This window comes from Triticum dicoccoides, chromosome 5A, assembly GCF_002162155.2.
Source record: "Triticum dicoccoides isolate Atlit2015 ecotype Zavitan chromosome 5A, WEW_v2.0, whole genome shotgun sequence".
In the NCBI taxonomy this organism is placed as follows: domain Eukaryota; kingdom Viridiplantae; phylum Streptophyta; class Magnoliopsida; order Poales; family Poaceae; genus Triticum; species Triticum dicoccoides.
Window position 1 is genome coordinate 615,532,177 of NC_041388.1, and position 15,531 is coordinate 615,547,707.

Below are 15,531 nucleotides of genomic sequence, written 5' to 3' on the forward strand. Positions count from 1 at the left end.
ACAGAAACCGGTTTCTGTGACACCTACACCAATTAGTGAGGAAGCTAATGATGATGATCATGTAACTTCAGAACAAGTTACTACTGAACCTCGTAGATCAACCAGAGTAAGATCCGCACCAGAGTGGTACGGTAATCCTGTTCTGAAAGTCATGCTACTAGATCATGATGAACCTACGAACTATGAAGAAGCAATGGTGAGCCCAGATTCCGCAAAATGGCTTGAAGCCATGAAATCTGAGATGGGATCCATGTATGAGAACAAAGTGTGGACTTTGGTTGACTTGCCCAATGATCGGCAAGCAATTGAAAATAAATGGATCTTCAAGAAGAAGACTGACGCTGACGGTAATGTTACTGTCTACAAAGTTCGACTTGTCGCAAAAGGTTTTCGACAAGTTCAAGGGATTGACTACGATGAGACCTTCTCATCCGTAGCGATGCTTAAGTCTGTCCGAATCATGTTAGCAATTGCCGCATTTTATGATTATGAAATTTGGCAGATGGATGTCAAAACTGCATTCCTGAATGGATTTCTGGAAGAAGAGTTGTATATGATGCAGCCGGAAGGTTTTGTCGATCCAAAGGGAACTAACAAAGTGTGCAAGCTCCAGCGATTCATTTATGGACTGGTGCAAGCATCCCGGAGTTGGAATAAATGCTTTGATAGTGTGATCAAAGCATTTGGTTTTGTACAGACTTTTGGAGAAGTCTGTATTTACAAGAAAGTGAGTGGGAGCTCTGTAGCATTTCTGATATTATATGTGGATGACATATTGCTAATCGGAAATGATATAGAATTTCTGGATAGCATAAAGGGATACTTGAATAAGAGTTTTTCAGTGAAAGACCTCGGTGAAGCTGCTTACATATTGGGCATTAAGATCTATAGAGATAGATCAAGACGCTTAATTGGACTTTCACAAAGCACATACCTTGACAAAGTTTTGAAGAAGTTCAAAATGGATCAAGCAAAGAAAGGATTCTTGCCTGTGTTACAAAGTGTGAAGTTGAGTAAGACTCAATGCCCGACCATTGCAGAAGATAGAGAGAAAATGAAAGATGTTCCCTATACTTCAGCCATAGGCTCTATCATGTATGCAATGTTGTGTACCAGACCTGATGTGTGCCTTGCTATAAGTCTTGCAGGGAGGTACCAAAGTAATCCAGGAGTGGATCACTGGACAGCGGTCAAGAACATCATGAAATACCTGAAAAGGACTAAGGATATGTTTCTCTTATATTGAGGTGACAAAGAGCTCATCGTAAATGGTTACGTTGATGCAAGCTTTGACACTGATCCGGACGATTCTAAATCGCAAACCGGATACGTATTTACATTAAACGGTGGAGCTGTCAGTTGGTGCAGTTCTAAACAAAGCATCGTGGCGGGATCTACATGTGAAGCGGAGTACATAGCTGCTTCGGAAGCAGCAAACGAAGGAGTCTGGATGAAGGAGTTCATATCCGATCTAGGTGTCATACCTAGTGCACCGGGTCCAATGAAAATCTTTTGTGACAATACTGATGCAATTGCCTTAGCAAAGGAATCCAGATTTCACAAGAGAACCAAGCACATCAAGAGACACTTCAATTCATCCGGGATCTAGTCCAGGTGGGAGACATAGAGATTTGCAAGATACATACGGATCTGAATGTAGCATACCCATTGACTAAGTCTCTTCCACGAGCAAAACATGATCAGCACCAAGGCTCCATGGGTGTTAGAATCATTACTGTGTAATCTAGATTATTGACTCTAGTGCAAGTGGGAGACTGAAGGAAATATGCCCTAGAGGCAATAATAAATTTATTATTTATTTCCTTATATCATGATAAATGTTTATTATTCATGCTAGAATTGTATTAACCGGAAACGTAATACTTGTGTGAATACATAGACAAACAAAGTGTCACTAATATGCCTCTACTTGACTAGCTCGTTAATCGAAGATGGTTATGTTTCCTAACCATAGACATGTGTTGTCATTTGATTAACGGGATCACATCATTAGGAGAATGATGTGATTGACATGACCCATTCCATTAGCTTAGCACCCGATCGTTTAGTATGTTGCTATTGCTTTCTTCATGACTTATACATGTTCCTATGACTATGAGATTATGCAACTCCCGTTTACCGGATGAACACTTTGTGTGCTACCAAACGTCACAACGTAACTGGGTGATTATAAAGGTGCTCTACAGGTGTCTCCAAAGGTACATGTTGGGTTGGTGTATTTCGAGATTAGGATTTGTCGCTCCAATTGTCGGAGAGGTATCTCTGGTCCCTCTCGGTAATGCACATCACTTAAGCCTTGCAAGAAATGCAACTAATAAGTTAGTTGCAAGATGATGTATTACGGAACGAGTAAAGAGACTTGCCGGTAACGAGATTGAACTAGGTATTGAGATACCGACGATCGAATCTCGGGCAAGTAACATACCGATGACAAAGGGAACAACGTATGTTGTTATGCGGTCTGACCGATAAAGATCTTCGTAGAATATGTAGGAGCCAATATGAGCATCCAGGTTCCGCTATTGGTTATTGTCCGGAGACGTGTCTCGGTCATGTCTACATTGTTCTCGAACCCGTAGGGTCCGCATGCTTAACGTTACGATGACAGTTTCATTATGAGTTTATATATTTTGATGTACCGAAGGTTTTTTGGAGTCCCAGATGTGATCACGAACTTGACGAGGAGTCTCGAAATGGTCGAGACATAAAGATCGATATATTGGACGACTATATTTAGACACCGGAAAGGTTCCGGGTGAGATTGGGACAATACCGGATCACCGGGAGGTTTTCGGAACCCCCCGGGAGGTATATGGGCCTTATTGGGACTTAGTGGAAAGGAGGGGAAAGGAGCAAGGGAGGGGGCGCGCCCCCCAAGCCCAATCCGAATTGGGAGGGGGGCTGCCCCCCCCTTTCCTTCCTCCCTCCTTCCCCTTCCTTCCCTCTCCTACTCCTAATAGGAAAAAGGGGAGTCCTACTCCCGGTGGGAGTTGGACTCCCCCCCTTGGGCGCGCCATCCTCCTTGGCCGGCCCCCTCCTCCACTCCTTTATATACGGAGGCAGGGGGCACCCCATAGACACAACAATTGATCATTGATCTCTTAGCCGTGTGCGGTGCCCCCCTCCATCATAATCCTCGATAATATTGTAGCGGTGCTTAGGTAAAGCCTTGCGATAGTAGAACATCAAGATCGTCACCACGCCGTCGTGCTGACGGAACTCATCCCCGACACTTTGCTAGATCGGAGTCCGGGGATCGTCATCGAGCTGAACGTGTGCTAGAACTCGGAGGTGCCATAGTTTCGGTGCTTGATCGGTCGGGCCGTGAAGACGTACGACTACATCAACCGCGTTGTGCTAACGCTTCCGCTTCCAGTCTACGAGGGTACGTAGACAACACTCTCCCCTCTCGTTGCTATGCATCACCATGATCTTGTGTGTGCGTAGGAATTTTTTTGAAATTACTACGTTCCCCAACACTAAGGTCCGAACACCTCGATCATGGTAGTTGCAAACCTGACCATGGCATCTCCGCATATGCTCTTGGACATCCGTAGGTACTCTTCCCATGAATCAGCAGTCATGCCATATGCAAGCATTCAGAGTGCGGCCGTGCACTTCTGGTAACTAGAGAAGCCAATCGTTCCCACGACGTCCTTCTTCAGGATGAAGTAGTCATCATAGGACCGGACGCCATGGTACAAATGACCGAAGACAGTCTTGCGCGTCCAAAAACACCGGCGAAATGGTCAGCGAATAATGCATCAGGGGCAAAGTCGTTGGCCATCAGTGTCAAATGGTAGCGCACCCTATTGCGGTTGAGCACTCAATGATGACCCTTGATCGAGCCCCTGAAATTAAGAACATGCTCCTCCGCACGCTCCACGTCTTCAAGGACTGCCTACATCATCGATGTCTCATCAGAGTACTCCTTCTCGCCTGACGAGTCATCGGACGCTCGTATATGTTCTCCAAATCAGAATCCATTGCTAGAACGAAGAAGGGACAACTGTTTTTAACTCTGACGATTCATAGAACACTTGCCGGGCATGGTGAGAATAGCAGTAGTGGATGGTACCTGGCGGGGCGGTCGGAGGAGAAGGGTTGAATAGAGACGGAGGAGAACTAGGGTGGAGCCCTGCTGGAGCACTTGAGATGACGGAGATATAGAGTTTCGGCAGGGGTCTGGCGTGATGGCCGGGATAGTGGAGCGGTGGCGAAGCCAAGAGAGAAAGAAGGAAGGGGAGAAAATGGGAGAACAGAGTCGTGAGGCCCGAGAAGGGTTTTGGATGGGCCGAGGGTGTCGGATTCCTACGTTTTGCGTGTCTGGACTCCCGGAAGCCCCCCATTTTTGTCTCCAGAATGCGGGAGAAATCATATATGGACCACCCTGTGCACCGATACATGCCTCGTTGGATGACTCCCACGGTCCGGACTGATGCGGGCGGCTTGTGGGTCCGTGTTGAAGATGCCTAAGAGCATCTACAGCCGGACCTCTCAAACCCATCTCATATGCCCGGGCGGGCGCCCGGTCATTGACCAGTCATGTTTTTTCGACCCACACGAATGCCTCAAACGGGCCTCAAACGCCCGGCCAAACCGGCACCCCCCATATCCAGCCCAAATATGAGGCGGATATGGGGGCGTCCAGGCACGCCCGCCATGTCAGACTGACGAAGGGGTCCCTACCGGAAACACCCTCAAACTCGGCAGTCCAAAAATTGTCTCCTCTGTCGGACCGGTGGCGCCGCGTGGCCCAGCTCCGGCGGGCGCGTAGTGCATTGCCCGGCTATTTAAGTCGATCGGCGACACTGAAACCCTAGCACCCATCCACATTTTCCTTCTTCTGTCCGCCGTCGCCGCCTCTTTTCACTCCACCCATACGACTAGTAGCCATGCCCCCCCCCCCCACGCTGCTGGGTGAGGAGCAAGCCCTTTCTGACACCGCCGGAGCACCGGCTCGAGCTCCTTGAGCAGATCCAGGCTAGGCGTGAAGCCCAGATCGCCGCGGGGCTACCTCCGAATGCAGTGGGTTTGGAGGAGGAGTTGGAGGTGGAGGAGGAGGAGGACGGCGACGACAATGAGGAGGAGGGGGTGAGCCGGAGGAGGAGGATGTGGGGGGACGCTGGCCACGTGGATCTGCAGGTGGAGCAGCAAGCCATCCTCGATTCCCTCCGGTCGGAGTCGGCTACGGAGGCAAGACGCCGTCGCCGATAGGAGATGAAGGCGCAAGAGGCCGCGGAGGTTGCGGAGATGTTCACCATGGATGAGGTTGAGCAGGAGGAGGATGAGCCGGAGCCCTCCTACCCGCCCGTCCAGCCGGCGCCCAACACCATCGTCGTGGATATCTCCGATGACGAAAATTAGCTAGGGTAGCATGTAGGTGTAGTACGCAGGATTTCTTTTGCATACTTTATATGGATTTAGGGGTTGAAATATGAGAGAGGTGGATGCAAAGTTGCTAATTTAAGGCGTGCGCTGTCAGTGGCACGTCCGCGAATGTTTGAGAGGCCGGATTTGTCAAGTTCGGATGTAGATGCTCTAAGGGGTGGCGAGCATGAAATGGACAGGGACGGAATCGGGTTTTTTTCCCTGCAAACGACTGTTGAATATATATGGTCCTTCGTTTTTAACTACAATTTTATATTGGATTTTATTTAATTAGTTCAAATTTGATTTTAATTAGGAGAACATATTCTTATTTTATGACAAATTTAGTCAACTCGATCGATCACCAGCCGCGCATTAGCATCCTAATAAAATCTGGTGGCGGGGAGCAGAGCGACATGCGTATCCTACGGATCACGGCACGCACCATGTAGTAGTGCACTTTGTTCATCCTCATCCTCATTTACAAAACCCAGCTGCAGCCAAGGCAGCAGGCAACAGCAAACAGAAGAGGAAAAAAAACAAGTACGTACGCTACCAGTGAACATGCGGCCTTCATGTTTCATTCGATCGGCACGTACAGGTACAGCGGTACACGGCCTACAAGATGCTGGTGAACATCTGGCTGACCAGGTTCGAGTACGACGCCGGCGCGGCGTTGTCGGGCGCGGACGCCGGCTGCTGCTTGACGACGGCGGGGGCGGCGGCGCCGACCCGGCGGTCGTGCTCCTTGACGAGCTCGTGCGCGAACCGCTCCAGCTTCTCCGCGTTGGTCTGCTCCGCCAGCTTCTTGCCACGGAACAGCACCGACTCCACGTTCTTCTGCGACAGCATCTCCTCCGCCGCCACGCACCCCTTCGCCGCCGCCGCCGCGCATCGGCCGCCCCGCGGCGACCCCATCGCCTGGATGCGGGTGTAGTTGCTTGTCCTGTTATGTCCGAACGCCATGGCCACCGCTTGATCCACCTGGCGGAAAACAAGTCGGAGGAAGAGTTTGCAGTGAGCACGCAGAACAAGATGCGTGCAAGAATGGACCTCGCTTGCGAGCGAAGGTAGAGAATTCTAGTGCGTTGATATTGTCGTCGTACCATGTCGGACACGCCCTCGGCGGCGATCCTGACGATCTCGGACGTCGACGCGCCGCCGCTGCCGGCCGCGGGGCGCTGCTCGCCCTCGCCGCTGCCGATGGAGATCACCAGCAGGTCCTCCACGCCGGACGCGAGCGGGAACTCGCGCTTGTTGTTGAGCACGTGCGTGATGGCCGCTGCCGTGGGGTTGCCGAGCGCCACGCCGCCGCCCACGGCCACGATGCGGGTCGACCCGTCGCACGACCGCACCTCCACCGCCGAGGAGGACCGGTCCGAACCGGCGCAGGTCGCGGCGCACACGTCTCGCAGGCGGAAGTCGTAGGCCGGCTTCTCGACGGCGTCGGCGCGGGAGAAAAGGAACGGCGCCCCCGTGGCGAGGTCGTAGCACGGGACGAGCACCGGCCGCGCCGTGTCTCGCAGTGTCAGGTCGCCGAACACCTTGCGGAAGGCGGCGCCGCCAGCCGGGCGCCGGAGCAGCGCGCGGAGGCTCCCGGACGAGGGCGACCAGCCGTGGCGGAGGCTGCGCACGAGGAACGCGAGCGCGTCCTCCGCGGAGTAGAGCGGCCGCGCGTCGTCCTTGCCGCGGGCCACGAGCATGGCCGCCAGCACGCCGCCGGCGCCAGAGCCCGCGGCCACGTCGAAGAAGTCTGCCAGACGCGCCTTGGGGTCACCGGTGCGCCGCCTCAGGGAAGCCTCCAGCCTCACCAGCGCCGCTCCGGCGAGCAGCCCGTCGGCGGCGCGCCCACCGCCGTCGATCGACAGTATGCACACTTTACCGGCCTGCGCCCGTGGGGGCGTCGCCTTCCCAGACGCTGCCGGTGTATGCGGCGAGGCTCCGCCGAAGAGAAGCTTGGGGTCGTCGTAGCCGAACAGGAACTTGCTCTCGAGGATGGAGAAGATCTCGTAGGTGAGCTTGTCCACGTCCATGGCGGCGGCCGGCCCCACTGGAGCCGCTTCCATTCTCTGCTCTACGCCGGCCGGAGCGCGCGCACGAAGCTGAGAGGAGGCGTTCTGCGTTCTGCTGTGTGCGCACGGGGGGCGGGCGTGGAGAGCAGAGCACCGAGCAGTTGCCGGCATTTTATAGTGGCGGGAAGGTAGAAGGAGGCGTGGGTTCGTGGCGTTGACTCGTCCGGCCCACGGTGGCGCGAGCTGAGACCGGACTCCAGTAATTTATTTTCCTTATTGTACAAGTGATCAGTGTGACAAGGATCGTGACTGTCAGAAGAAGTGTGAGGATTTTCTCAAAAAAGAAAAGGTGCGAGGAGGATTGTCAATGGTGATTTTTTTCAAAAATGCTAAACCTACGGGTTTACTACGGCTCTTATATTTCTTTTTAGATGGAGTACTAAACTTCTCTCATGAATTTTAGGGTGGGGGTCATTTTTCCGACTGATAGACGACCACAAATTGCCACGTGCATTGTTTCATGGTTAACCAATAATACCCTCGTAAAGCTCTGCATGTGTAGCATTGCCCCCTTTTTTTCTTTTACGGGGAGTGAGTTGTTTGATCGATGTCCAATGCGACGTGGAAATAGCTCGAATGGCGATGGATCGGGTTTCGAACGGGTCCAACGCTTCCACACTATATACCGGCTTCATATCGCATTGACCCTCATCAAGATGTTCATGGATAGAAATTTATGTTTGTAATATTGTGCACATAACCAATGGTTATCCACATCCATGAAGTACCCATCAGAAATAACCCATCTTTTTTTGTGGGAAATGAACATTTCATTTATCAGCCATGGTGGTTACATTCAGAGATGACAATGCTAGCTATCTTCACATGGGAGCTTCAAAGCCAACAGGTTGTGCGCTGTTGGAAGCGCCCCATACAAGCAAGGGTGTAACTCGCTACATTTGCATGTCTACTGATTTTAGCTAGACTAATGTTCCTTTCATGAGCCAGAATCCTTCTGATCTCATTGACCTGGTTCGCATAGCTCGAGCGCTCAACATCTTTAGATTGCACCATCTTCAGCAACTTAGCGCAGTCCGTCTCCACAACCAACGGCAAGTTGGACCAGTGAAGCGCAAGTCTAAGCCCTTCGTCCATGGTCGCCATCTCCGGTTCCAGAGGATCACCACAATTAAAGAGCACCCACATTGCGGCGAAGATGACTGCTCCATCATGATCACGTAGGACCATCCCAGCCCCGGCTCTACCATACTCTTTGAAAAAAGCACCATCTATATTCAACTTAGCATAATTCACATTAAGGGCCTTCCATTGCGATGTTGTTGTTGTTTCATGTGTGTACTTTGACGTGCGTCCCAAGTAATCGATCACCTGCTTACCCTTCATCTGTGTCCTAACGGATAGACTCGTTCGGAGGAACTTGCAGCATCCATAGTTTTGAGATGAGAACGTTAGTCATCTACTTCTTAGATGCTCTTTCGCGCGTGAGATTTGGTACGATATGTTGTTGCCGCTTCTATTGCATAGATAGGTTCACACCTGGCGCTATTGTGACTATCAAGGAGTGGTGGCCGCCAGTGAGTTCTGCTGTCTCGGATCGCAACTAAAAGAAATTTAATGCCCTCATGTGATATATTCTTTGCATGTTGTGGCTCGAGAGGTACAATGGATTTTCTACAAGGTGGAAGTTATGCCATCTTGGGTCATCAAGTGAGCAAGGGAGAAGTTTCCTATGTGCAAGTTGGTTAGAACTCACGGAATAGTAGACACCATGAGTTAGCACTTTAAGTTGTGGGTGGTGGGGTGTGTACTTCTGTGTTTTCACCTCATGTACATATCATAATTTTGTATGTGTGTTCTTCTCTCCTTAATACAAAAGATATGTTGCTAGGTGTTCTTGAAAAAAGAACTCCAAAACAACATATACATGAGCTTAGCAATTTATTCATTTGACAACCACAACATATTATGAAAAGAGAGATAGGATTTACAACTACATATGTGATACATCTATGATGACCACATGTAATATGAAATTAATAAGGCGGTTGATGGAAACTCATGGGCGGGCGATTATACTCACACCTGCCATATGACTAATTGGTTTTACAGAAGTGACAGAGTCGGATACCCATGGATATCCAAGGCACCATTTTGCGTAGCCAGGTAGAGACATAATGAAGCAGGGCATTATTCGCCGAATTGGGAATGACCAGTCTACGGATATCTGGGCTGATAATTGGATCCCAAAAGAGTCTTCTCGACGACAAATTGTATCTCTTTGTTGCTGACCCATTTGTGAAGGTATCTGAGTTATTATGACCAAGCATAGCCCTCGTGGAACGATAATTTGGTCAGGAGTGTCTTCTTACCCATTAATGCTGATGAGATACTCAGTACCATAGTGTGCACTCGAAACACTACCGATTTTTGGGCATGGCATCCAGACAAGAGAAAGGCCTATTCACTGTTAGCTAGGCATACAAGTTTATGATCAAGGCCAAAATCCATAGAGAGAATTGGATTGAAGGGAGGAGTGGATCCTCCAATAATGCGAGAGAGGAGAAGTCATGGACTTCGCTATGGAATATCATCGTTCCATCGAAGAACCGAGTGTTTTTGTGGAGACTAGCCCGACATTCCCTACCGACCACAGATGTGCTACACAATCGGAATATGGCATAGGCTAACCAGTTCCCACTATGTGGAGGGGAAGACTCGTGGCGGCATGCACTTTTTTCAAGCACCATGGCTAGATGTACATGAGCACTCTCAGATGCAGAACTAGCGGATAGGATGATAGATAACAAAGAAGTTGCATCAAAGAACTGGATGTTCAAACTTTGTGAAATTCCGTGTCATGACGGCTTCACTGGGATGTCTATGACCTTATGGGCTATATGGTATGCAAGGCGGAAGGCTATTCATGAGTCAACCTTTGAAAGGCCGCATCAAACCTATTCATCTGTCAACTCCTATCTCAATGATTTGATGTCGCTACTAAAGCCAAAACCACAGCTCAACATTATGACAAGTCAAGTGCTTATACTTCCCAACGCTGGCTACCATCACCAGAGGGAGTTATGAAAAAAAATGTTGACGGAGAGGTCGCCCGACAGGGACAGGGAGGTGTCGCAGCCGCGATTTGTCATGGTAATAATGTCCTATACTCGGGATCATCCGCCATGGTCTTCGGTGGTGCTACGGATCCTACGGTACCACTAGTGCAGAACCGGGTAATAGCACCGGTTCGTAAGGCCCTTTAGTGCCGGTTTCGTAACCGGCGCTAAAGTGTAGGCACTAAAGCCCCCCCCCTTTAGTACCGGTTTAGCACGAACCGGTGCTAAAGGGCAACCACGTGGCACGAGCCGGCTTCGGGGGCAGGGAGCCCTTTAGTACCGGTTGGTGTCACCAACCGGTATTAAAAGGTTGGGGGGTTTTGGGTTTATGATTTCTTTTTCATTTAATTTTGTGTTTTCCATTTAATTCTTTTTCGTTTGCTGGTATTTTATGATACTACGTATTGTACACGTTATGCATATATATATAAATAGAATTTCTAGTAGAACCGATCATAATATATATATATATATACATAAACACTATTCTGATCACGGGATCAGAATAATATTCTGATCACAACCTGACCTGCCCCACTAGTAGTATGTTTAACTTCCCTGTGAACTAGGTTGAACTTCCGCCAACATTGCCCAAATGGGGCTTGCGATATACCGTTGGAAAGCTATGGACACCAATATCATGACCCAACTTAAATTTTTGGCAAAATATAAGCGGTTTAAGAGCAGTTTTGAAAACCGTTTTTCTTCGCACAAAAAACGTGAATAGTATTTTCGATCACATTTCCAAACCATTTATCAGAATGAGGCATATAATATGGCGTTGGAAAGCTGCTGCAAAACCGCTCCTTCCACATGTTGAAAGTTTTCTCTAATTCCCTATGGCTAAAGAGTAATTTGAAAAAACGTAAAATTTCGTAAACCAAACAGTTGAGTTCATTTTTTCGATGTCATTTCTAAACGGCTAATCCAATGAAGGCATATGATATGGCGTTGGAAAGCTTATGAAAATCCGCTACTTTTTCATCTTGACAGTTTTTTTCTAATTTTGAATGGTTTAAGAGTAATTTAGAAAATGGTCCAAGTCCTACCGAGTTTGTATTTTCGAGCTAATTTTTTAACCGTGCGTCCGAATGCAGCAAATGATATGGCGTTGGAAAGCTTGAACAAATGCGAAACTTTTTGGTATGTATTGTTTCTCCCAATTCTTTACGGTTTTAAGTCAGTTTTGAAAATGGCGAAAACGTATTTTCGCCATAATTTCTACAAACTTTATCGGAATGAGGCAAATAATATACCGCTGAAAAGCTACGGAAAATGCGAAACTTTTTCATGTTGATGGTTTTCTCTGATTCCTAGCCGTTTTCAAATAATTTCGAAAATGGCGGGATCATGCGTTCTGCCTTTATCGCGAAACAGATTCTTCAAAAAAGCACCGCGTGAAGAACCTGAACTTCTCGGCGCGTGTACCTGAACTTCACTCTGTTTTTCACGTGACTTTTTTGCTCGTAGGTCTCCATCCACTGCTCGTAACTCTCCATCCATTCACCGGAATTGAGCAGGTGATATACCGATGGAAAGCTGATGTAAGCACGCAAGTTTCCCGTGTTAATCGTTTTTTCATACTCACGACGATTTTAAAAGTTTTTCATCTAAAATTCATTCAGCGTAGTAGTTGAACTTCCTGCTATTTTCACGTTGAACTTCTGTGACGTATTTTTGTTTGTAATTTTCTCATCCATTCGTTAGTGTTACACAAATGATATTTCTTTTGTATAAACCTATCTCACAATTTTTTTTAACTTTCTCCGATGGAGGACTTGAACTTATATCAACAAACTTTTAGTCTTTGTTTTTTTTATTTTTAATATAAAATGCACACCATGTAGTACGTGAACTTCTCGCAGTTATCAATCTGAACTTCTCTCGGTTACGTGAAAATATCTGAGTTTTTTATGAATTTTTAAACTGATTTTCTTAATCCTTTTTTATGAATTTTGAAGCGCTCTATTTTCAAAAGTTGACCTTCTTGATATTTTATTTTTGAACTTCTTGTTTCTATTCTTTAATAACGAGGAAAATCTGAGTTTTTTATAATCATCGAACTTCTCCATCTTTTTAATATGGACTTCCTGGTTTATTTATTAATCCTTTTTTACGAATTTTGAAGCGCTCCATTTTCAAAAGATGAACTTCTTGCTATTTTATTTTTGAACTTCTTGTTTCCATTCTTTAATAACGAGGAAAATCTGAGTTTTTTATAATCAACGAACTTCTCCATCTTTTTAATATGGACTTCCTGGTTTTTTTCTTAATCTTTTAATGACATTTTGAAGTGCTCTATTTAAAAAAAATGAAATTCTTGTTATTTAATTTTTAAACTTCTTGTTTTCCATTCTTTTAATAATGAGGGAAATCTGAGTTTTCTATAATCATCGAACTTCTCCATCTTTCTAATTTGGACTTCCTGGTTTTATTTATTTCAGTAACGGAGAAAATCCTACTTTTTGATAGACATCGAACCGCTTCGTTCAATTTGAACTTCTAGGTTTATTTTTAATAGAACTTCTTCATTATTTTGAATAGAACTTATTGGTATTATTCTTTAGTAACCGAAAAAACTGAGTTTTTCAAATAACTGAGTTTTAAAAGTTGATATTAAAAAACTCAGTTATTTCAAATAACTTCTAGGTCCTACTTTTTTATCAAACGCTCTGCTTTTAAAAGTTGAACTTCTTTGGTTTTATTATTTAGTAAAGAGAAAAAACTGAGTTTTTAATATCCATTGAACTACTCCGTTTTTTAAAATTTAACTTCATGGTTTTAATCTTTAGTATCGGGGAAAATCTAAGATTTTTATAAACATCAAACAACTTAATTTTATAAACATCGAACCACTCACTTATTTAAATTTGAACTTCCATATCTTTTTAGACTTTAAATTTTTATTCCTTTTGTCGTATATGAAACACACTCCATGTAGGAGGAACTATTTTCAGAAAGAGCATTTTTGTTTCAATTTTGTAATGGAATGAGAGAATTATTTTAAAAGACCCAACATTTTCTTTGATCTACCCATTTTACTTAAATCTCAACGTCTAGAGTTAACATTTTATCGATGAGGTTTTTTTTCTTCTTGGTTTATAAAGATCGAACTTCTCCATTATTTTAAATTGAACTTATTACTTTTTCCTACTTTTTTAATGTAATTTAATATCACACCTTTTCATGTTTCTCTCCAAATGTTGCAAATTCATCCGAAAACAAATGAGCTTCAACCAAAATTATATCAACCTTTTTTGTGCGAGCAAGTATGATGTGTTTTTTCTTAGTTCCATGTTTTGTTGTGTTTGTTAAGTTTTTTCTTCCAATGTTTTGTCTGAACTTCTCTTGTCAGCATGTTTGAACTTCTAGAATTATTTTAGAAAGAGGGAAATCCCTTTTTATAGAATCTTGTTGGATTGCTCTATTATTTTTAATGTGTTTACTTTTTCTCATTTTGAACTTCGATGATCATAATCTTTGAACTTCATTAATTTTATGTCTTGTTTTGTGAACTAAACATCTTCTTCTATTTAATTCCATACTTTTTGTTTATTGTATGTTCTTTTGTTCGTAATCTCCCTGCTTCTCATTTCTTTTTTTGGTGAACAAATAATAATACGTGAACTTAGAATAGTTACTGAACATTTTTTGCAGCATATATATTTAATTGATCTTTTCCAATAAAAATGATCTTTTCTTTGTCTTCGGACAGTTTTCAATTTTTGCAATAGTACTGCTAGAGAGAATTTGTTCTCACGGGCATTGCAACGAGGACCTTGAGAATATCAAATTGCAAGAAGAAGAAAAATCATATTTTTTCCTTTTGCACAAACTGCCGTATGAAGAATTATCACACTTCACAAAGGTCATTTAACCACAAGACTGTGGGCACACAGACTTAAAAATAGGAGGTGCGCCATATTTTTTTATGAACAACAAGTTTGATTCATAAACTAAAGAGTATACCGATGAAAATGTTTTAAGTACACACAAGAGTCCATAAGCTTTCTAGATAACAACATGTTGCATCAGAAATTACAATTATGAAGAAGTTAAGAAACAAAAAACAAGAGGAAAAACATGTCTGAATGCAAAAACATCTCTGAACCTTCCATCCACATAACTCTAAAACTTTAGTCTTCATTCAAACTGTGTGATCTACTGCTGCAAAAAAGGATGAGTAATACTGGAGGTTCTACACCATCATGTAATGTAGTTTTTTCATCCGGTAGGGGAGGAGGTAGCAGCAGAAGGAAGAAGGTCAGCACACGTGTGGAGAGAAGGCCATCTTTGGTCCAAGACGAAGGTCAGGAAGAGGATGGCCGGCGACACACGAGGGGAAAGAAGAAACCTTCTGTACAGATCGACCAAGATTTTTTTAGGTACACACCACATGATGAACAACACAATATTGTTTTTGATATAGAGAAGGTTCATTCACACGTATACCTGAACAAAGTACAAATCCCCAATTTGATAGACAAATGATCCATCCACAACTAACCCATGAAATTTTTTTATACCAAATCTTCCTGAATTGAAATACCTGCCGAATTTTGGAACTAAAAAAGGGTTCAAACTAAAATATGCGTCGAGCCTGAACAGAAACCAGTGTCAGATGTTGTCGAGGTGCTCGGGAATGAGAAAGGATCTTGGGGGCGAGGGAAGTTGGGCGCCACTGTCACGCCAGCGAGCTCGAACGACCATCGGAACTTTGACGGCAACAAGGATCAAGGGAGGAGCTGACGGCAAGGATCCAGGGAGCAGACAGGATGCCTGGCGGCACGACAGAGGAAGCGGCTGCGCGACGGAGGCGAGCTTGGGGGCAGCCGGGCAAGGATGTGCAGCGGCGCGGCGAAGGAAGCTGGGTTGGGGGGGAGGGTTGTGCAGCGGCGCGACGGAGGAGCCGGGCTTGGGGCGGGGATGTGCGGCGGTGGACGGCGCCGGCGGGCGTGATCTACAAGAGACGGTTGCTTCACCAGGGGGCG

General features: G+C 45.8%; 1 protein-coding gene across 1 annotated transcript; it reads right to left on the reverse strand.

Annotated features, from left to right (window-relative positions):
* Window positions 1-5,840: 5,840 nt before the first annotated feature.
* On the reverse strand, window positions 5,841-7,535 carry LOC119303423 (patatin-like protein 3). The gene is made up of 2 exons (XM_037580543.1): window positions 6,498-7,535; window positions 5,841-6,375 (listed from the first exon to the last, which is right to left on the reverse strand). Exons 1-2 carry the CDS (start codon window positions 7,455-7,457, stop codon window positions 6,010-6,012), a joined length of 1,326 nt encoding a protein of 441 aa, XP_037436440.1. The 5' UTR covers window positions 7,458-7,535; the 3' UTR covers window positions 5,841-6,009.
* Between the last annotated feature and the right edge of the window lie 7,996 nt (window positions 7,536-15,531).

Bases quoted from the DNA above. Each gene is read 5' to 3' on its own strand.
- LOC119303423 (XM_037580543.1), bottom strand. From the start codon at position 7,457: ATGGAAGCGGCTCCAGTGGGGCCGGCCGCCGCCATGGACGTGGACAAG. The intron at 6,376-6,497 runs GTACGACGACAA...GTTTTCCGCCAG, and splicing joins CCGAGGGCGTGTCCGACATG to GTGGATCAAGCGGTGGCCAT.